The sequence below is a fragment of the Adiantum capillus-veneris genome, chromosome 3 (genome assembly GCF_014529385.1).
Source record: "Adiantum capillus-veneris isolate H3 chromosome 3, ASM1452938v2, whole genome shotgun sequence".
In the NCBI taxonomy this organism is placed as follows: Eukaryota; Viridiplantae; Streptophyta; class Polypodiopsida; order Polypodiales; family Pteridaceae; genus Adiantum; species Adiantum capillus-veneris.
The window spans coordinates 60604808-60626979 of NC_140933.1; the positions used below are offsets into that span (position 1 = coordinate 60604808).

General features: G+C 42.4%; 1 protein-coding gene and 1 pseudogene across 1 annotated transcript; both read left to right on the forward strand.

The window, feature by feature from the left end:
* The first annotated feature begins 14544 nt into the window (after positions 1-14544).
* On the forward strand, positions 14545-16278 carry LOC147460998 (uncharacterized). Its single transcript, XM_086504572.1, has 2 exons — positions 14545-14872; positions 14987-16278. The coding sequence occupies exons 1-2, from the start codon at positions 14545-14547 to the stop codon at positions 16276-16278; spliced, it is 1620 nt and encodes a 539-aa protein (XP_086360698.1).
* Positions 16279-16465: 187 nt separating this feature from the next.
* Positions 16466-17454, forward strand: LOC147460999 (uncharacterized; annotated as a pseudogene).
* Positions 17455-22172: the final 4718 nt, after the last annotated feature.

Below are 22172 nucleotides of genomic sequence, written 5' to 3' on the forward strand. Positions count from 1 at the left end.
GTTGCCTCCTGCAAAGGGAGCACATATTCAGCAAGCATACAAAAAGACCTTGACAAGTACCTTAGCTTTTGTAGCAAACTCATCAACTCCTTTGAACTTTTAGGACTACCCATCATAAGCAAACATTCCACTTTTGTAGGATGTGGAGCTATCCCATTCTCATTGCACATGAAGCATTCTATCACTGTAAAAAAAATCATCCATAACAACGTTTACAATGCTTCCAAGGTAAGACCCTAGCACTTTGTCCATCCAACTTTGGATGCTAGCATAAGAATTCATTAAACCAAAGGGCATTACCCTATAGCAAAACACTCCCCATGGGATCAAAAAGCTTGTCTTATTTTGATCTTCATATGCAATCCCAATTTGAAAATACCCACTAAATGTAACATTTAATGGCCTAATAACTTATGTGTAGCGGAAATTAGCATGAACATAGTGGGCATTTCATTAGAATAGATTCCTAATGAGAATTACAAGAGTGCTTGGGTCGAGAGAGCAACAAAAAGCATAACACCTAGTTAGAGAGCATCAACAATACTTTCAAAAGAGAGAGAAATTAAGCTATTGACAAAAGTTGAGGACCAGATTTGCATGGAGCCGGTCCCCCCTCACTACAAGAGGCTATTATTAGCGATGCTCACACAACGACGCTCAAAAAAAATAAATCCCGGCGTCGCTATGAGCGTCGCAAATTTACTTGTAAATTTGCGACGCTCATAGCGACACCGGCTGGGCTAAAAAAATAACAGAGAGTGCCCAAAAACTCAGATCTGAGATCTGAGTTTTTCGGCGCCCTCAAGCAAGGAGCAAGTAACGATCTCCCTCTCTCTCTCTCTCTCTCTCTCTCTCTCTCTCTCTCTCTCTCTCTCTCTCTCTCTCTTTCTTCTCCACACACACACACACACGAGGAGAGGAAGGAGAGCCAGGTATTCTCCTTCCCTCTCCTCACTCTCATGTTCCCTTCCCCTCTTTCTCTCTCCCTCTCTCTCTCTCTCACACACACACATAGTGTTTTTGAGAGAGAGAGAGAGAGAGAGAGAGAGAGAGAGAGAGAGAGAGAGTACAAACATAAACAAAAACGCACACCACATACATAAACAAAGAATGCACACACACATTGAGAGAGGAAAAGAGAGAGAGAGCATGCATAAACAAAAAACGCACACATTGAGAGAGGAAAAGAGAGAGAGAACATGCATAAACAAAAAACGCACACATTGAGAGAGGAAAAGAGAGAGAAAACATGCACACACATTGAGAGAGAAAGAGAGAGAAACTAATTTAACGTCGTAGGAAACTAATTAAAATTAAAAGACCTAAAGATCTAGCCGACGAGGAGTTGAACTCAAGACCTATTATTCAAGAGGGAAATGGCATAACCAATCTATCATACTTGGCATGGGTGATAGAAAGGTTATACCATTTATCTCTTTTTATTGGCACACACATCCACACACGCGCACACACACAAGAAGAAGAGAGTTATAACGTCGTAGGAAACTATCCTAAAAGACGTTAAAGATTAGGTTAGATGTAGACTTACGTTAAATTAGATTTAGGTTTATTTAAGCTAAATTAGATTAGATTTAGGTTTATTTTTAATTAGATTTACGTTTATTTACACTAGATTTAGGTCTCCATAGACTGCGATGCCTGCATGAAGCGGGTGAAGAAAGCCCTCAATGGAATATAGGGTATTGCTGCCTTCACTCATGGTGGGCTCCGTCGATCCAAAAGTACTGGTGAAATGTCTTCAGAAGATAGGGAAGAAGGTGGATCTTTAGGGCGGCAAGAGTCACTACATCCCCGACACAATGACCATCTAGACAACCTCTAGTCATTCAACAGCAACTTCAAAGTTAGTAACAAGAGCAAGAATGGTCTAAAGGGCCAATTGCTGTCGTCAGATGTGGATGGAGATGAGGCAGTGTCACCGCCGGAAGTTAACTCTCACATCTTTAGTGATGAGAATGCCAACTCTTGCCGAGTTATGTGAAAAATTATGTGTTAAATCAGTTTTAATGTTCTTATAATCCCTTTTAGTTTAGTTCTTTGTTTTTAATATAACATAATTTACGTTAGATTTAGATTTATGTTATATTAGATTAGACTTAGGTTTATTTAGGTTTACCCACACACACACACACACACACACACACAAGAAGAAGAGAGTTTTACGGTCGTAGGAAACTATCCCAAAAGACGTTAAAGATTAGGTTAGATGTAGACTTACGTTAAATTAGATTTAGGTTTATTTTTAGTTAGATTTACGCTTATTTACGTTAGATCGAGTCCACGCAAGAATTACTTACGGTTTAGGGTTTAGAGTTAGACGAACAGTGAAAAGATCTACTGTGAAAAGATGTTAAGATGCTGTGAAGTGCTACAGCTAGAGAAGAGGCAAAGGGGTTTTGTCCACTACATGTAGTATCATGTAGACGTGGGTCTGTAGATTTCTTGTACCCACAAATATAGGTATTGACCAATAAAGACGAGATTATAACCCGGTGGTTCTGATCTCCGTGCACCTGTAGACCGAGGTGTGCGGGGATTGGACATGACTAGAGAATGTGAGGTAAAGAGAGAGAGAGAGAGAGAGAGAGAGAGAGAGAGAGAGAGAGAGAGAGAGAGAGAGAGAGAGAGAGAGATAAGACGAAGAATGCCAATAGAATATTAATTTTTTTGTCCAGGTTATAAGATTTTTATCCTCATTATGAGTAGTGACGAGGATGTGGGACCGTCCAACCGAAACACCTATCTCTCAACGAGGGTCTTATGTCCTTGTAATCAATGCAAGCATGCTGTGCGACGGACAAGACGTGTTTCTTTGCAGCACGTTCGCGAGTTTGGCGAGTTCGATCCATCTATTATAGATCGAGTTGTTGCCAATTATAACTCATCGGACTCTGACGCTAGCCAACAAGCAGCAATCTTGCAACCCAATAGACGTGTTCGCAGGCGCTTTGGTCAAGCAGCATATGTGAGGCCACAAGATGTAGCCTGTGACAGCTCGGGGGATGATCATGCAGAGCACATTCCCAACGAGGCAATGTTTGAGCTCGAGATTGATGAAATGATCGAGACGATCATGGATTTAGAAAGGCTTATCTATGATGATATGAAAAGTGAAGCCGATACGCCATTGTATAATGGAGCACGTATGTCTAGATTGAAAGCACTCCTGGTTCTTCTCAACATGCAGGCAAAGTTAGGATGGAGTGACACTAGCGTCACAACGCTTTTCAGGTGATCTATTACAATTAGTTTACTTTAATAAAACTCTAAATGTACAATGATCTGATAGATTTTTACACGACTGTATCGTATTTTTAGGTTGTGTAGATTGCTTAAAGAGCACATACTACCAGCTGACAATGTGATGCCAGATTCCCGAGATGAAGCAAGAAAGATTTTGCGAAACTTGGGGATGGATTACAATTCTATCCACGTTTGTCCTAATGACTGCATTCTTTTCAGAGGGGAATACATAGACATGGATAAGTGTCCGAAATGTGATTCGGAAAGATATCAAGTAGATCTCCACGGGACAAAAATTCCACAAAAGGTTTTGCGGCATTTTCCTCTGCTTCCTCGCATCAAGCATTTCTTCGAATGTAAGTCCATGGCCGCCCTAGCATCATGGCATGAGGAGAATAAATCTTCGGATGGTGTGCTATGAATTCCTGCAGATTGTGCAGCCTGGAAACATATAGATGGAACATGGTCGGATTTTGCCAGGGAAGCTCGAAATTTGCGCTTAGGCCTGGCTATGGATGGCGTAAATCCATTTGGTCAAAGATCAACATCTTACAGTGTATGGCCCGTTGTCATTGTCAACTACAATATTCCCCCGTGGTTGACTACGAAGAAGGGGCACCTATGGCTAAGCTTGATTGTGCCAGGGAGATATAAAGTGGAGAATATGGATGTGTATCTTCGTCCACTATTGGAAGAGCTACAACAATTGTGGATTGGCATAGAGGTGGTGGATATGAGCCGACACACAGGACGACGGAATGCTTTGATCAGAGGCATTCTAATGTGGACCATGCATGACTATCCCGGGCTAACAGAATGCTCAGGTGATCTATTGACACTCCTCACTCAGACACTGTAAATCTTGTTTTTTCCCATAGTTGATCTATTATCATGTGTATACATGCAGGGCTTCAAACAAGCGGATACAGAGCATGTGTCACATGTGGACCTAGACTGAATGCACGTAGGGCGCCCTCACTGAAGAAGCAAATCTACGAAGGTCATCAAGCGTATCTTCCAGAGAATCATGTGTTACGCGACGGCTTTTTGGGAAGAGAGCCACCAAGGATGTCTGGACAAGCATGGTTAGAGCAGAAGGAGATGTGCGATGACGGATTGCCTCCAGGGATGAAGAGACTATCTCTATGGTACGAGTTACCATACTGGCCCCGACTCATGATCAATCACTTGCTCGATCCAATGCACATATTCAAGAATGTGGGTAATCTACTATGGGACCATCTGGCCGGCAAGAAAGATACTTTGGGAGCCAGAGTTGACCTTAGAAATGTGGATCGTATGGAGCAATATTGGCCGCAAACAGCGTCTGATGGATCGATAAAACTCCCTAAAGCACCATGGATTTTCACAGGAGCCCAAGAACGCAAAGTAAAAGAGACCATTCGATCTTTGCGGACCCCCACTGGCGTAATGCACTCGCTCCGAACGTGTTTTACTAAAGAAGGAAAGCTTACCGGTTTGAAGTCACACGATTGGCATAAAATGTGTCAGGTACGTTCATAGTGGACTTTAATATCATTGCTGCACATACTTTACAGTTTATTTTACCGGTTGCCATTGAGGGATGTTTGTCTCTCGACATGCGCGAATACTGCAAACACAAGCGTTCCGAAGTGCAAAAAGCAATCAAGCATGGGTGGAACAGGCCAGATTGGCTGGCCAAAGAAGATTGGAAGAATGCGAAGAAAGCAGCGCGCGAGAATCCCGACAAGTGGAAGCAACAAAAGGATGCAGCCAGAGCGCGAGTAGAGGCAGGGAGCTCGCACCACTTGGGGAGCGGTGGATGGGCATCATTTGAGGCCGATTTTGTAAGTCTTTTCACATTGCTCTTTATGCATGTTCGATAGTTTAGGGTTTATGAGTTTTTTAGTTCTAACATAATGAAATCTTTGTATGTTTTGACAGTGGTCGATGACATGACGTGATCCCACACCGTACGAGCGCGAGTACGCAGGCAGGAAGGGCTTAAACGCCCTGATGGACATTCTCAGTTCTCGCGGCGGCATGGTTAGTATTAGGGTTTACTCTTTTTTATTTTTTGTATTGTTTTATAAATGTCGTTATATGTTTATACTTACTGAAAGCTGTCTTATTGTCTTTTTTTGCAGAATCCGACAGATACGCCGCTTGGACGCGATGAGACGTCTGACTAGACGACGTCAGTTTAGCCATAGCTAGATAGCATTAGTTTAGGGTTTCTCATAGCTTATGTATCATGAGACGGATTTTATACATCTTTTTGAACCATGTATATTATTACATTTGTCACCGCAGTTCCTTTTGCCAATCAATTCTTTATGCCTATGATGTTGTACAATTGTCATTATTACATTTGCCAATCAATTCATTTTGCCTATGATGTGTACAATTGTCAATTTTACGCTTGTCAATTTTGCAAACAATGCGTCTTGTGGGTGACTATTTTGGGTCTATTATCTACCCTGGCACTTTTTTTAAAAAGTGAATCAAGTACAATATGGTTGATGGGTGGCAGGGCATTCAATGCCCTGTCACCAAAAAAAAATTCTCTTGGGCGTCGCTATAACCGTCGCTATTTATGGCTCTGGAGCATCGCTATGAGCGTCGCTATAGACTTCTGTGTAAACGTCGCTATAACCGTCACTATGAGCGTCGCTATGAGGGTCGCTATGAGCGTCTCTATATAGCGATGCTTATAGCGACGCATATAGAGACTCCTATAGCGACGCATATAGCGACGCTCTCGTAGCGACGCTATTAGCGACGGTTTTAGCGACGCCGGGGGTTATAAAAACCCAGTGTATTTCCGTCGCTAACAGCGTCACAAGAGCACACAACCTCTTGTAGTGCCTCCAAAAGGCTTTGTATTATGGTTTCTCCCATCAAGAGAGACATTGTACAATACAATTCTTTGTGTTCCTTCAAGATTAGCTAGTGCAATGAAGAAGGAAGCTTCATGCACTAAGCAAAACACTTAATCAAACACAACTTGAATTATCCCCGTTCTCAGACCCAAGACCTCACACACCTTCGAAGATGGTGACAGCTAGAAGGGTATGAGAGTAGATTGAGAGGAAGAAGGAGTATGTTACGAGAAAGATGTACATCTCCTCACATAATCACTCATATTAGCATAGCTTAGCTTAGTAATTATCTTGGTAGAGAAGATGAGCATGCATTGAAGCTTGGCTCTTGGTTGGATTTGCATCCACATGCCAAGAGAGTGTTGATGTAGGCTTCTATCTCACAAGCTTGGAGTAGGTGATGAACTCTCCATTAATGCTTGGGAGGAGATAGATTATTCTTTCTTCACACATGCATGGTCAAGTGTGAGTGTGTGTGTGTCAATGCCAAGCAAAAATCAGCCCCCTCTCTCTCTTGGGCGAGCCCTTCCTGCTAAATTGGTCTGGCTTTTGCCTCATTGGACCTCCCCAAGTCAAGCCAATGGGTGTTAAGCAGCATAAGTGATAGCCTTCTGACATGTGTCCCCCTTTCCCCTTTTGTGAGAGCTTTAGGTAATTAAATAATTAAACTAAACTCTCATTGGACCCCTTTGCCTCCTGGCCAATAGGAATCAGGCAAGCCATTGGGCTCCTGAATGCTCATTGGACCCCTTGGGAGACTGCCCAATAGTCTTCTAGGAGACTTAATTCTCATTGGTTTCTTTTATTAAATGTTTTTAAATTAATTAAACTAAATTTACTCTAGCTTAATTCTCATTGGTCCACTTAGAGGGTCTTCCAATAGGAATTGGGCACACCTTGTGGGCATCTGGCCTAGGGAGCTGACATGTGTCCCTAATTCCCTTTGTGTAAAGGGAGCCTGTGTGTGTGTGTGTGGCTTTCTCTCTCATCCCCTACTAAATGGGCTCGCCCCCTCCTTTGTAGGCTTTGAAGAAGACTTTTGTACACACACTAAGCATCCAATTTTCCCTAAGGTTGACCTTTGGACACAACCTTTGAATTTTGGAACCTTAGCATTTTGGAAGTCTTAATGGGCTGAACCTTAGGGTCTTTTTAGCCCATTGTTGCACATGGCTCTTTTGCAGATGCCCCCCCCCTTTTTGATCCCTATTTTCCCTCCTTTGGATCCCTACTGTGGCCGGTTTGCTAGCTTAACCAATATTCTAGCTTTTTCTCCCCTGGTACCTCCCCACATTAAATGATCAGTTTAATATCAGAAAATCATTTAATGTGTGGGGAGGTACCTCCCCTGGTACCTCCCCACATTAAATGATCAGTTTAATATGAGAAAATCATTTAGGAGAATTAGATATTGATTATTATGACATTACCTCTCTCTTGAAATCATAGTCGTCCTCGACTATGGTGTAGAGAAGATAAAGAATATTCATGAGTCCTTTTCTTAGCGGGTAGAGGATCCCTATGTTACCCTACGACATCATTCCATAATGGATAACTAATCCATTTGGCGCTTGAGAGCCTGAGGCTGCCGCAAGCATGTCTGCACATCAGTCCTATCAGTCTTCCATAGTAGAGTGACAAGCTCTACTTGGTCTTTGGGAGACGTCGTCTCCACAAACTTGATCTAAGCATGCATACTACTTTATTTTTGTGCACAAATAAAGAAAAAGACAGTCTTATAAGACAAAAACTTTGTTCATTTTTAACATTTTGTACATTTGCTTACTCTTGGGAAGCATTGTAAGCATTGACAAGGTTTAGGTTATCCTTTAATTGTATGCCTTGCATCCATCTAGCATCTTCAAAAGGATAATTCTTAAACTTAATAAGATATCGTCGGATAGTCGTACCACCTCTTAATACCTTGTCTTCATGTCGGAGAATGGACTCGGGCTGCAGCACCTCCTCTTGGTTCTTGATCTCCGGTGGGTCTTCAATAGTTGGTTCTTGAGGTGGCTCTCCTTTGTAAGGCTTTAATAGGCTCACATGAAAAGCATTGTGTATGAGCCAATGATTGGGCAACTTAAGTTGATAGGCCATGTCATTGATTGGCCTAAGAATCTGGAAGGGACCATAGTACCTTTTTGCTAGTTTAGCATAGTACTTTTGGTGGCCCGTAGGATTCTTGCCCATCGTGTGCATTAATCAAGCCTTGGGAAACTTTAACAAGACCCAATCGTTCTCTTTAAAGGCTTGGGCTCTTCTGTGCTTGTCAGCAGCAGCCTTTTGCCTTTGCTGTGAGATAGAGATAGCATCCTTAATCTTTTGGAAAGATTCTTGTAGGTCTCGGCTATACTCATCTGCAGCGAAGATCTTCCCATGTACCTTAAGTAGCAAGGGACTTTTTGATCTTCCCTCAATTACCTCGAAAGGTGCTTTTCCCGTGGAAGTATGTACAGTGTTATTGTAAGCATACTCCACTAAGGGTAAGTACTTCTCCCATTGGGATCTTTGATCTACTTCCATTACATAGGCTTTTAGTAGATCGAGAACGGTTTGGTTAGCTATTTCACTTTGGCCATCCGTTTGTGGATGATAGGCCAAAGAGAAATTTAGCCTTGTCCCTAAATTCTCAAAGAGACCCTTCCAGAAATTACTGGTCATTCTAGGATCTCTATCCGACACTATGGACATTGGCAAGCCATGGTATTTGAAAATTTGTGAAATGAAGAGGGTTGCCATTTGATGGGCTTTGATAGTCTTTTTGACAGGTATAAAATGAGCTTGTTTACTGAACCTGTCTACTATCGTCCATATTCCCATATTCCCATGGATAGACTTAGGCAATCCAAAGATAAAATCCATGGATATGCTCTCCCATGGTGAATTAGGGATTGGCAAGGGTTGAAGCAATCCAGGTTGCTTCCCTCTATTAAATTTTGTCTTTTGACATACCACACATTTGGAAACATACTCTTGTATGTTCACTTTCATGGTAGGCAATAGAAATATGTTTCAATTCCCTTTAAGGTAGACTGAATCCCTCTATGCCCCGCATACGGGGGAGCATGAGATTCATACATTACTTTCTCACGCAGGGAGTTAGTAACGCATAGTCTATTGCCATAGAGAAGATAACCATCTTGTAAAGTAAATGGTTCTTCTTTCTTCCCTAATGCAAGGGCTGAAATCACATCTCTATAATCGGGATCAATAGCATACTCATCTATCATTGAAGATAGATCATTGTGAGTTGCTATGGAAACCGCATTCACTCTCGGTCGTCTTGAGAGTGCATCGGCTACTTGATTATGCTTGCCAGCAATGTGAGCAATATGAAAATGAAATTGCAAAAGGAAATTTTCCCACCTCATTTGTTTGTCGGAGATCTTGGTCTGCGTCATGAAGTACTTAAGACTTTGGTGATCCGCTCGTAGAATAAAAGGAGTCCCCAGTAAATAGTGCTTCCATGAGTCTAAGGCATGTAGAACTGCAAGGAGTTCCTTTTCGTATATGCCTGGAGCTTGCTCAATAGGGTCCAGCCTTCGACTCTCATAGCCTATGGCGTGCCCTTCTTGGAGCAAAACAGCTCCAAGGCAATCACCACAAGCATCGCATTGGACCTCAAATGGTTTTGAGAGATCCGGTAGTGTAAGCACAGGTTGAGAGATAAGCTTTTCTTTAAGCTTTTTGAAAGCATTGTTCTCCTTAGCAGACCATGTATACCTAACGCTTTTCTTTTTTAGGTCATGTAATGGTCCCGCAATTTGTGAGAACTTTTCTATGAAGCGTCTATAGTATGCACACATACCTATGAAGCTTCTTAGTTCATGAAGATTCCTTGGTTTAGGCCATCCTTTTATTACCTCTAACTTGGATGGATCCATTTGGATGCCATCTTGAGAGATAATGTGACCTAAATACTGAATCTCTTGCAAGAAAAATTCACTTTTCTTTCGATTAACATAAAGTTTATTCTCTCTTAAAACTTGAAATATTACCTGGAGGTGTTGCTTGTGTTCCTCCAATGAATTAGAGTAGATGATAATATCATCAAAGAACACTCCAATGAAGGTTCGATGAGGACTGAACAGCTTCTCCATCAAGCGGTTGAATGTGGCTGGTGCATTGGTCAAGCCAAAAGGCATGACAATGTATTCGTAAAGACCAAATGTAGTACGAAATGTGGTCTTTACAATGTCTTGATCAACTATCCTTATTTGATGATAGCCACTTTTTAGGTCAACCCTACTGAAGTAGGTCGATCCTTGTAGCTTATCAAATAGGTCTTCTACCCGTGGAACGGGAAACCTATTCTTGATAGTGATCCTATTTAGTGCTCTATAGTCGACACACATACGATATGTGCCGTCTTTCTTTTGCACTAATAGCACAGGTGAGCAAAATGGAGATGAGCTTGGCCTAACCATACCCTTCTCAACTAACTCATGCACTTGCCGCATAATCTCCTCTTGTTGAGCTTGAGAAACTCTATAAGGAGGTTTATTAGGCGGTGAAATTCCTGGAGGAAGTTCAATTCCATGGTCATCATTACCTCGTTTAGGAGGTAGCTCACAAGGGATGTCGTCAATAAAAACATCTTGAAACCCCTTGAGAAAATTGGATAACTCTAATTCCTTTTGGTTGCTTTTATTTTCTTTTGCTAAAGCACTAGGTTCGTTTTGAGAGTCTTTAACAAAAATCATGTACACGGAAATAGAGCTATTTATTGTACAAGTGTGAGTGTGTGTGTGTGTCAATGCCAAGCAAAAATCAGCCCCCTCTCTCTCTTGGGCGAGCCCTTCCTGCTAAATTGGTCTGGCTTTTGCCTCATTGGACCTCCCCAAGTCAAGCCAATGGGTGTTAAGCAGCATAAGTGATAGCCTTTTGACATGTGTCCCCCTTTCCCCTTTTGTGAGAGCTTTAGGTAATTAAATAATTAAACTAAACTCTCATTGGACCCCTTTGCCTCCTGGCCAAGAGGAATCAGGCAAGCCATTGGGCTCCTGAATGCTCATTGGACCCCTTGGGAGACTGCCCAATAGTCTTCTAGGAGACTTAATTCTCATTGGTTTCTTTTATTAAATGTTTTTAAATTAATTAAACTAAATTTACTCTAGCTTAATTCTCATTGGTCCACTTAAAGGGTCTTCCAATAGGAATTGGGCACACCTTGCGGGCATCTGGCCTAGGGAGCTGACATGTGTCCCTAATTCCCTTTGTGTAAAGGGAGCCTGTGTGTGTGTGTGTGTGGCTTTCTCTCTCATCCCCTACTAAATGGGCTCGCCCCCTCCTTTGTAGGCTTTGAAGAAGACTTTTGTACACACACTAAGCATCCAATTTTCCCTAGGGTTGACCTTTGGACACAACCTTTGAATTTTGGAACCTTAGCATTTTGGAAGTCTTAATGGGCTGAACCTTAGGGTCTTTTTAGCCCATTGTTGCACATGGCTCTTTTGCAGATGGCCCCCCCTTTTTGATCCCTATTTTCCCTCCTTTGGATCCCTACTGTGGCCAGTCTGCTAGCTTAACGAATATTCTAGCTTTTTCTCCCCTGGTACCGCCCCACATTAAATGATCAGTTTAATATGAGAAAATCATTTAGGAGAATTAGATATTGATTATTATGACACTAAACCCATCGCATACCGAATATCTCTCATGACTTGCAATAGTGTTTAAGATCTCATCTTGAAACGGAAGTGGATAGTGATGCCTCTTTGTTGCCGCATTCAATGGCTTATAGCCCACACATATTCTCCATTTATTCTCTTTTTTGGAACTATAATCACAGGGGAAATCCATTCTCAATCATCCACAAGGTAGATAAAACCAACTTGCAAAAGTTTACTCACCTCCATCTCCAATACCTTTCGTTGAATGGTGCCCAATCTCCTTAGCTTTTGAGCAACATGCTTTGCACCTTCTTTGAGCTTTATTTCATGAACACCACTCTTTGTTCCCCTCATTTGAGCATAATCTTTGGCAAAAAACTTGGGATAATTTTCAAACAATGCATCATATGCCTCTCTCTTTTGACTAGTCAAGTCACCTGCAAGCATATCCATTAGTTCAGCTTTTGGTACATTCGGCTCATGATCAACTCGATGGTCATTTTTTGATTTTCTAGCATTCCCTTTATCACAATTTTCATCATATACATGTACGCCACAAAGATCTACATCAAGATCAAGAAGACTCTAATCATAAACCACATCATCAGTACATGTAGAGGATGCACTAGAAGAGCTGTCACACATGTCATATGTGGATGGCGATAAATCTTAATGCATAGCTGGTTCATCATCAATTTCTAGCACCTTACATGTTTTCATATCATATCTAATCCTTTTGTCGTTAGGCCTATCCACAAAGAGGTCAATACATCACCTGTACCAGTCCTATCGTGACCTCACCCCGATCAACCAAGGTCTACCCAATATAACTGGATATACCCCAAGCTTTGGAGGCATCACATGAAATTACATTGCAAAGGCTTGTGTAAGTGTAAATCAATCTCAAAATCTCACCCGAGCTGTTTCACATCACGTTTATCGAAAATGGTGTAAAAAAAAGTGTGGTGTATCTCGAAAGGTATGAAACCTTTACCTCTGAGAGTTTACAAAATAAATCACAAACACTACAATCACTCCCTAATAACCTCACCCTAAGAGCGTTTGCAAAGAAATTATCACAAACTCTAGTACTCTCATCCAGATTCTATGAGCGTTTGTGAAGAAAAGATCAGAAACTCTATTTCCAAAGATGATGGAAGTGATGCAATTGCTTTGAGCGTAAGTGGTAAAGAAACCACAAACACCCTTGTTAATGACTTTCTTAATGAATGACTGAGTACGCAAAGAAATCACGAATTTTTGAGAACTTAGATTGATTTCAAAGCAAAAGAACACAATCATGTTCAACCATGAAGAGCAATTCACATACAAGCTCATAAGCTATACAAAAACTCTATTCTTTTCCATCAAACTAGTGGCCACGCCTCTAATATCATACTTATGTCATCATTTTGTAAATTCAAAAACCTAAACTTTCTCCGCCGATTCATCCTCATTGTAATTTTGGACACCCACACATGGAAATGAAGAAATAAATCTCAAATTCGTACTTTCATAAATTCAATAAACATGTAAAAAAACAGACGAGATAGCACTCTTCTCCTCTTGTGAAACTATTGGGTTGAATTTCTTTTTCAAATGTTACAAGCGTAAGAAAAAAAAAAACTCATATGCGAGTTAAAAGGATCTGAAGCAAGTTCCATAAAATGATTTTCAAGAGCCTGGCGTATGCATAGATGATTAGCAAAACTTCGTTAAACTTTAGTGAAGTCTTTAATCAAGAGAGAGGCTACGTTTATGATGATGAATATTTTAATAGGGCACCCACATCACATTTTAATGTTTCTTTGATAGGAATCTCAAGGCATATGTCGCTGTTCTCATAGCTGGAAAAATTAAAGAAGTAAAAAATAGCAAAATTTTGAATTGGTCGGAAGGGTGGCTCCCTCTGGGGCCTAGCTCCCCCCGAGTGACGAAGCGTAGCGCAGCCTGGTGCATCTCCTCTTCTCCCACCAACATCATCGGGCTACTCTCGGGTGCATGTGCAGGCAGAGGCAGCTTCTCTTCTCTCTCTCTCTCTCTCTCTCTCTGGTCGTTGCAAGTTAGCTCATAAAATGAGTAGACTATAAGACGTCGTGCTAATTTGTGGCCCGGGCCCAGTATATTATCGCCGGAATATAATTAACCTTTAGGCTCTGCACGACATGGATGCAGGAATATAATTAAGGGAAAATTACCAAATACTCCTCTAATTTGTGGAAATTCCCAAAATACCCTTGAATTTTTCAAGATTTTAAAATCTTTATTCCTTTTTTACAATTGAGATCCGTTTTTGAGTGCTTAATATTTATTATAAATTACCTTTTAAAAAAAAGGCAATTATGTCTAAAAATAATGAAGCAATTCATCTCCAAAGCCTACATAACCAACTCAAATTCTAGATTTAGCATCTTGTAATGATAGAAAATCAATCTTCTTATGAAAAGCTACAGAAAAAAAAAACTAAAGAAATTTGATCTCATAACGAGGGGTAAATTTTGAGAATTTTGGAAAATTTGAAGGGTCATTTTGGGAATTTATGACAAAATATTGGGGGTACTTTGAGGTAATTCTCCCTATAATTAAACTTTGAGTGACGTCGCTGCAGTCGCCCACACGGGACTAAGTTTATAAGTACGCGTAGACGTCGACATTTCTGCGAACTTCCTCGACTCGCGGGCCTGCTGAAGGTTTTCAATGCATATTATTTTCTTAACAATATATAAGATTACTTGTACAATACTAGCTTAATACAATCAGCTGATCAACGCCCGTCCAGAGAAGGCCATACTATTGCGGCAATGGCTAGTCCCGAGGAGATCAACGTCAGTCCAAATTATGAGGCCTGCAATAGTAGTAATCATGCTGATATGCAGGAATGCATACAGCGCCTGGGCAGAGCCGGGGCTGAGGTAACATTCGTAATGACAGCGCTTGTGCTGGGCAGCTTTGGATCCTTCATGTCGGCGTTGACGTTATGGGAGTGCTGGATAATCCTGCTGCTCAAGCTTCTCATGGATTTCTCCATCCGTCCCAGCTGGTTGTGGATCACCAGTTATTTGAGCACTAGGCGAAGCATTTACATTGAAGAAAATGGCAGTATTAGCATCATTAACAACTTTAACAGTAGTAGTATTGATGCTGGCCCTGCTGCGATCAGAATTAGTACTAGGTCCCCGCAAATTGATATTGAATCGTTAGCACCTGCACCAGCTGCTGCAGGCGGCCAGCCGGCCGGCGGAGCTACATCGTCTATGACATTAAGCTCGCAGCAGCAGCTAGCTGCTGCTGGGGAATTAGTCCCAAACATTACTGGTGCTGATCGGGTAAGAGGGGATGCGTCAGCCCAGTGCATCAAGTGCATGGTGGCCCTACTGCTTGTTGGCAATGCTTATATAGTTGAACTAAGTCTGTCCCCAGGATGTTCGGCGCCGCCCTGCTCCCAGAGGGCCAAGGAGAGCGTGATGGGCCTGGCTGTGCTGGTGATGGTGCTGGAAGGAATTCCGCTGCTGGTGAATGGTGGGCACCTTAGGGGTGCAGCCATCAAGAGGTTTAAGAGGTCATGCCACCTGCTGCGGCAGGCCATTGCGGAGTTCAGGCGCGACCGCGACCTCACCTGGCTACACTTGGCTTTGATCCTACAATCCTTCCATGCTTCGGCTTCCAGCGCCGTGCTCATCACCACAGGCGGCCTTCTCGTCGGAGGCAACTTTGGCAGCTTCATGACACACCGCTGCTTCTGGCTCTGCTGGTCCATTCTGGTCACCGAGCTTCTTTCCGAAGGAGCTTGCCCCATCGCCGTCACTCTCTTCCGATACTGGAGAAATAGCAGGCAGACCGGCCAGCTTCAACTGCAGCACGCGACTGCGCGTTCTGGCCCTAATACGCCAATTTCTGAACAGGAAATTAGCCAGCCGTGTAATCCTCCGCGTGTTCAAGGGAATGCTCATGCAGATATCACTACTTCTCCTGCAAATGGCAACGTCCTCCTGCATCCCCGACTCTCAGCAATGCATCAAGCAAACATACGTCTAAAGGAGGAAGCCATCGCTAAGCTTCTGCTTCGCGTTCCTGCTCAAGCTGTCTTATGCAGTTTTCTCATCGAGGTAATAGGGGGCCATGCTTACTATCCATCCGACCTAAACCCCAATGCCTGTGATGCTACTTGCAAGTCCAACACCAAGGCCCTCCTCATGGTGATGTGCGTCTTCACAGGCAGTCAAGTGCTCAGCATTTTCCCCCTTTGGGTTCCCTTCCAAATTCTAGCTGCGCTGCTCTTAGCCTTCCTAGCCTACGGGCTTGTCTTCATCTTCGTCGTAACGGGGCCTCTTGTATTGATGGTGTTTCTCGTAACAACACTGGTGCTCTCATTAAGGAACCCCTGGATTTGGGTCGCCGTAACCACCCCAACGTTCATCATATTGTACTGTATTCTGCTCAAGGCAAGAAGGATTGGTACTAAGGCACATTTGTTCATGTGGGTCGCGGTGGTGGTAGGTTTTCTAGTGCTAGCGATAAGTCCTCTCTCCCAATAGGAAATTTGGCCATATATAGATTATAATTATATCAGAAGAGAAGTCCGTAAGTGACTAGTGAACTGAAGAATAATATAACGCCACCATAGTCAATATAATTCATAAATAATAAAACAATACAAATAAAAGATATGAAGCAGCTGAGCTGAAAGGTCACGAGCTGCGCTTGTAAATAACACAACGTTTAATGAAATCGAAGCAGTTGCGTCTACATCTCTACGCTCTCTATGTTTTCATCTCCTTCTGTTATCTTCTTCATAGTATTAAGTAATTCTACATGGTATCGGCTTAGTAAGAGGGATCTAACCTAGCGCCATATTCTACACCAGCGCTTAGCCTTGCCTCCTCTGCCCGTTTAGAATTATTCCTGCATATGACGATACTCAGAAACAGACTGTAAGAACTCTTACCACAGCCAATGCTATTTGGGTTCAATTAAGAGACACGTATTAGCATACTAATGTGTCCACCACCCAGGTTGGCAACCTCAAACTCTTAGTGAACCAGACAATGAGTGATGACCAGGATGTTGAAAAGCTCTTACAAACCTGGCGTGATCTCGCCATGGATGATGTAACTCTCTCCGGGCTCCACCTACCGCTTAGAGTACAAGCAATCCTTCTCTTGGGTGTACTTCCATCATCATGGCAAGCTTTTATTAGTACCAAAGCCAGCATTGCTAACTTAACCGCTCCCATTCTTATACCTGCTATCATTCAGGAACAAGCAATGCATCGTAAGTTCTCATCTGGGAGTGCCGCATCATCATCTTCATCCCAATCCCTTGCACTTTATACCAATCCCAGAAATCAGTACAACCCACGCAATAAATCATACACTCGGCGTGCCCCTATTCAGCTTCGCAACCCTGATAAAATCCTAATTTTTGTCTCACCAACATACTTTTTTGTAAGATTTGTGCTCGCTCAGGTCATCATACGCGTGATTATTGGAACTCTCGATGGAAAGGCAAAAAGCCTTACAGAAGAAGACAAACACATTATGCTGCAAATTTTGACACTTTCTCTGATGATGATCGTGAATCCTGTACCGTGTTCGTCTGAGAGTTCTCATGAAGATTCTTTCCTAGCCTTCATGGTTGAACATAATCCAACCCATCACTCATCCTCCAGTTGGATTCTTGATACAGAAGCCACCTGTCATTTAACCTCTTAGCTTGAGTGGTTATCACATTATTGTCCCCTGAGTCAACCGTTTAAAGGTCGATTTGGCAGCAATGGTGTTAAGTATGCCATCGAGGTCGGTACTACTCATATTCAGCTTTCGGATGGAAAGTTAGCAGCCATTGACCATGTCTACTATATAATCCTCTGGTGTTCAAGGGAATGCTCATGTAGATATCACTACTTCTCCTGAAAATGGCAACCTCCTGCATCCCCGACTCTCAGCAATGCATCAAGAAGGAAGCCATCGCTAAGCTTCTGCTTCGCGTTCCGGCTCAAGCTGTCTTATGCAATTTTCTCATCGAGGTAATAGGGGGCCAGGCTTACTATCCACCCGACCTAAACCCAATGCCTGTGATGCTACTTGCAAGTCCAACACCATGGCCCTCCTCATGGTGATGTGCATCTTCAAAGGTAGCCAAGTGCTCAGCATTTCCCCCCTTTGGGTTCCCTTCCAAATTCTAGCTACGCTGTTCCAAGCCTTCCTAGCCTACGGGCTTGTCTTCATCTTCATCGTAATGGGGCCTCCTGTATTGATGGTGTTTCTCGTAACAACACTGTGTGAGAACTTAGAGATTAACTTAATGTGATTAATATCACTGTTAATAAGTATGCTAATGTCAAGAAATAAGAGAGTGTAAGATAGAAATAGAGCTATGACACTAGATTGCACTTGAGTGGAGAAATAACACCTTGTTACCAAGGAGGGTAGCTTATGGGCTTTATATACAAGTTGAGGTATTTGGGAATATCCATCACATGTGAATTATAGGTAGGTGGAAAAGACACATGTTGAAACTTACATAGCTGGAAGGAGTCCATGTGGGAATTAGGTGTAAGGAGTTTGGGAATAGAGGTAGGTGGAAAGGAGTCCACACTCAATAATTTATTGGATAGCTTTTACATCCCCCCTTAAGGGTGGACTTCTCATTGTAACACATTGAGATTGATAGGAAAAAAACTTTGTGAAGTAGCCACATCGTAGATACATGATATTCCCCCTCAATGAGAAGTTCATCCAGTCGGGATCAAATTCAAATTACGAAATGAGGCTCTTTGGTGATGGGCACAGACTTGGTGAGAAAGTCTGCCCAATTTTCTGCAGATGGTACACACACTAGCTTGATAAAGCCATTTACGACTAACTCTTTCAAAAGATGAAAGCTGATCTTAATGTGTTTGATCTTGGAGGAGAACGAGGGTGATTCTGTAAGTGAGATAGTAGACTGATTATCACAAAATAGAGTGATTGGATGAGTAGAGATATTTAAGGGTAGCTTCAATTTGTTGATCAATTTAGAGATCCAAAGAGCCTCGCAGGAGGCAAGAGCAACAACAACGTATTCCGCTTCGATAGAAAAGCTTGCAATAGAAGATTGTCGTCTGGTTTTCCAGGAGATAGGACCACCAGCCAAAGTGAACACATAGCCTCCTTTGGAAAAACATTGAGGGTCGTCGCCATCCCAATTGGCATCAACATATCGTGAAATAGAGATGGGGCTAGAGGGGTCGTAATAATAAGTGACAGCATAGTGTTGAGTAACATTTAATGGTCTAAAAACTTATGTGTAGCGGAAATTAGCATGAACATAGTGGGCATTTCATTAGAATATATTCCTAATGAGAATTACAAGAGTGCTTGGGTGGAGAGAGAGCAACAAAAAGCATAACACCTAGTTAGATAGCATCAACAATACTTTCAAAAGAGAGAGAAATTAAGCTATTGACAACAGCTGAGGACCGGATTTGCATAGAGCCGGTCCCCCCCCAAAAGGCTTTGTATTATGGTTTCTCCCATCAAGAGAGACATTGTACAATAAAATTCTTTGTGTTCCTTCAAGACTAGCTAGTGCAATGAATATGAAAGCTTCATGCACTAACCAAAACACTTAGCAAAAACAACTTTAATTATCCCCGTTCTCAGACCCAAGACCTCACACACCTTCGAAGATGGTGAGAGCTAGCAGGGTATGAGAGTGGATTGAGAGGAAGAAGGAGTATCTTACGAGAAAGATGTACATCTCCTCACATAATCACTCATATTAGCATAGCTTAGCTTAGTAATTAGCATGGTAGAGGAGATGAGCATGCATTGAAGCTTGGTTCTTGGTTGGATTTGCATCCACATGCCAAGAGTGTGTCGATGAAGGGTTCTATCTCACAAGCTTGGAGTAGGTGATGAGCTCTCTATTAAAGCTTGGGAAGAGATAGTCTTCTCTTTCTTCGCACATGAGATTGTGTGAGTGTGTGTGTGATAATGCCTTGCGAAAATCAGCCCCGCTCTCTCTCTCTTGGGCGAGCCCTCTTGCTATTTGCTCTTGATTTTCCCCCATTGGACCTCCCCAAGTCAAGCCAATGGCTATTAAGCAGCATAAGTGATAGCCTTCTGACATGTGTCCCCCTTTCCCCTTTTGTGAGAGCTTAATCAATTAAACTTAATTGATTTAAATGAATTAAATCCCCATTGGACCTTTCCCCATTCTGGCCAATAGGAATTAAGTAGCCCATTGGGCTGCTCAATTCCTATTGGGACCCTTCACTCTAGATTTACTCTAGCCTAGTTCTCATTGGTCAAGTAGAATATCTCTATCACTCTCAACTCTTCTCCCCAACGTATCTTCTTCAAGTCTGTAGCCAGGCATCCTAGCTTCCGAGCATTGATGTAGTAAACCCCTCCTGGAAATGTCCAATCAAGTTCCCATCCTTTATCAATACGAGTGGAGTGTGGCGTATAAGCCTTCAACAATATCTCCATGACATCTCGCCTGAACTGGTAAACGGGGGATCTTCGAGCTTGCTCATAAATAAGCTCAAACACTTGGCACTTCCGATATTCGAGCACGGAGTCTTCCTGCAACACCAATGCAAGGAATTCGGATCAAATACCTATATAATTTCAGTTCCTTTTAAATGTTCAAACAATACGACTTTATTTTCCCAGCCTAACCTAGGCTCTGATACCAGGTGTGAGGTCCCCACCCCGTCATATCAAACAACGGATCTGATGGTAAACCTGGTGGCCACTAGATCTATAGCGGAAGCAAACAAAATGGTTCAGGGTTCAACTAGCGGATGATCTCTCATCACAAAGTGAGTCGAGTTCGAGCCTACTAGCAACGAGATCTAGCTCCACCTCACAGGGGAAGCGTACTTAACTATCTAGCGATCCTAAGACCCACCTTCCAAGAGGAGAGAAACCCTGAGTGCCTTTTTCCCCATGTTTCAGAGGCACTCAATTAATTAAACTAGATTTACTCTAGCCTAGTTCTCATTGGTCCACCTCCAAGGCCATCCAATAGGAATTGGGCACACCTTGTGGGCATCTGGGCTAGGGAGCTGACATGTGTCTCTAATTCCCTTTGTGTAAAGGGAGCCGGTGTGTGCGTGTGACTTTCTCTCTCATTCCCTACTCCTAAGGCTCGCCCCCTCCTATGTAGGGATTTGAAAAGACTTTTTGGTCACACACAAAGCATCCAATTTCCCTAGGGTTGACCTTTGGACACAACCTTTGAATTTAGGAACCTTAGCATTTTGGAAGTCTTAATGGGCTGAACCTTAGGGTCTTTTTAGGTCCATTCTTTCACATGGCTCTTTTGGAGATTGCCCCCCCTTTGGATCCCTATTTTCCCTCCTTTGGATCCCTATTGTGGCCGGTCTGCTAGCTTAACGAATATTCTAGCTTTTTCTCCCCTGGCACTTCCCCACATTAAATCATCAGTTTAATATGAGAAAATCATTTAGCAGAATTAGATATTGATTATTATGACATTACCTCTCTCTTGAAATCATAGTTGTCCTCGACTATGGTGTAGAGAAGATAAAGCAAATTCACGAGTCCTTTATTTAGCGGGTAGACGATCCCTATGTTACCCTACGATATCATTCCACAATGGATGACTAGTCCATTTGTCGCTTGAGAGCCTGAGGCTGCCGCAAGCATGTTTGCACATTAGTCCTATCAGTCTTCCATAGTAGAGTGACAAGCTCTACTTGGTGTTTGGGAGACGTCGTCTCCGCAAACTTGATCTAAGCATGCATACTACTTCATTTTTGTGCACAATAAAGAAAAAGAGAGTCTTATAAGATAAAAACTTTGTTCATTTTTAACATTTTGTACATTTGCTTACTCTTGGGAAGCATTGTAAGCATTGACAAGGTTTAGGTTATCCTTTAATTGTATGCCTTGCATCCATTTAGCATCTTCAAAAGGATAATTCTTAAACTTAATAAGATATCATCGGATAGTCTTACTGCCTCTTAGTACCTTGTCTTCATATCGGAGAATGGACTCGGGCTGCAACACCTCTTCTTGGTCCTCGATCTCCTGTGGGTCTTCAATAGTTGGTTCTTGAGGAGGCTCTCCTTTGTAAGGCTTTAATAGGCTCACATGGAAAGCATTGTGTATGAGCCAATGATTGGGCAACTTGAGTTGATAGGCCATCTCATTGATTGGCCTAAGAATCTGGAAGGGACCATAGTACCTTTTCGCTAGTTTAGCATAGTACTTTTGGTGTCCCGTAGGATTCTTGCCCGTCATGTGCCTTAATCGAGCCTTGGGAAACTTTAATAAGACCCAATCATTTTCTTTAAAGGCTTGGGCTCTTTTGTGCTTGTCAGCAGCAGCCTTTTTCCTTTGCTGTGAGATAGAGATAGCATCCTTAATCTTTTGAAAAGATTCTTGTAGGTCTCGGCTATACTCATCTGCAGCGA

What these genes read in the sequence shown, in the direction of transcription:
- LOC147460998 (XM_086504572.1), top strand. Translation starts at nt 14,545, where the DNA reads ATGGCTAGTCCCGAGGAGATCAACGTCAGTCCAAATTATGAGGCCTGC. An exon ending in CATTAACAACTTTAACAGTA is followed by an intron (nt 14,873 to 14,986) that starts GTAGTATTGATG and finishes CGGCCGGCGGAG; the next exon opens with CTACATCGTCTATGACATTA.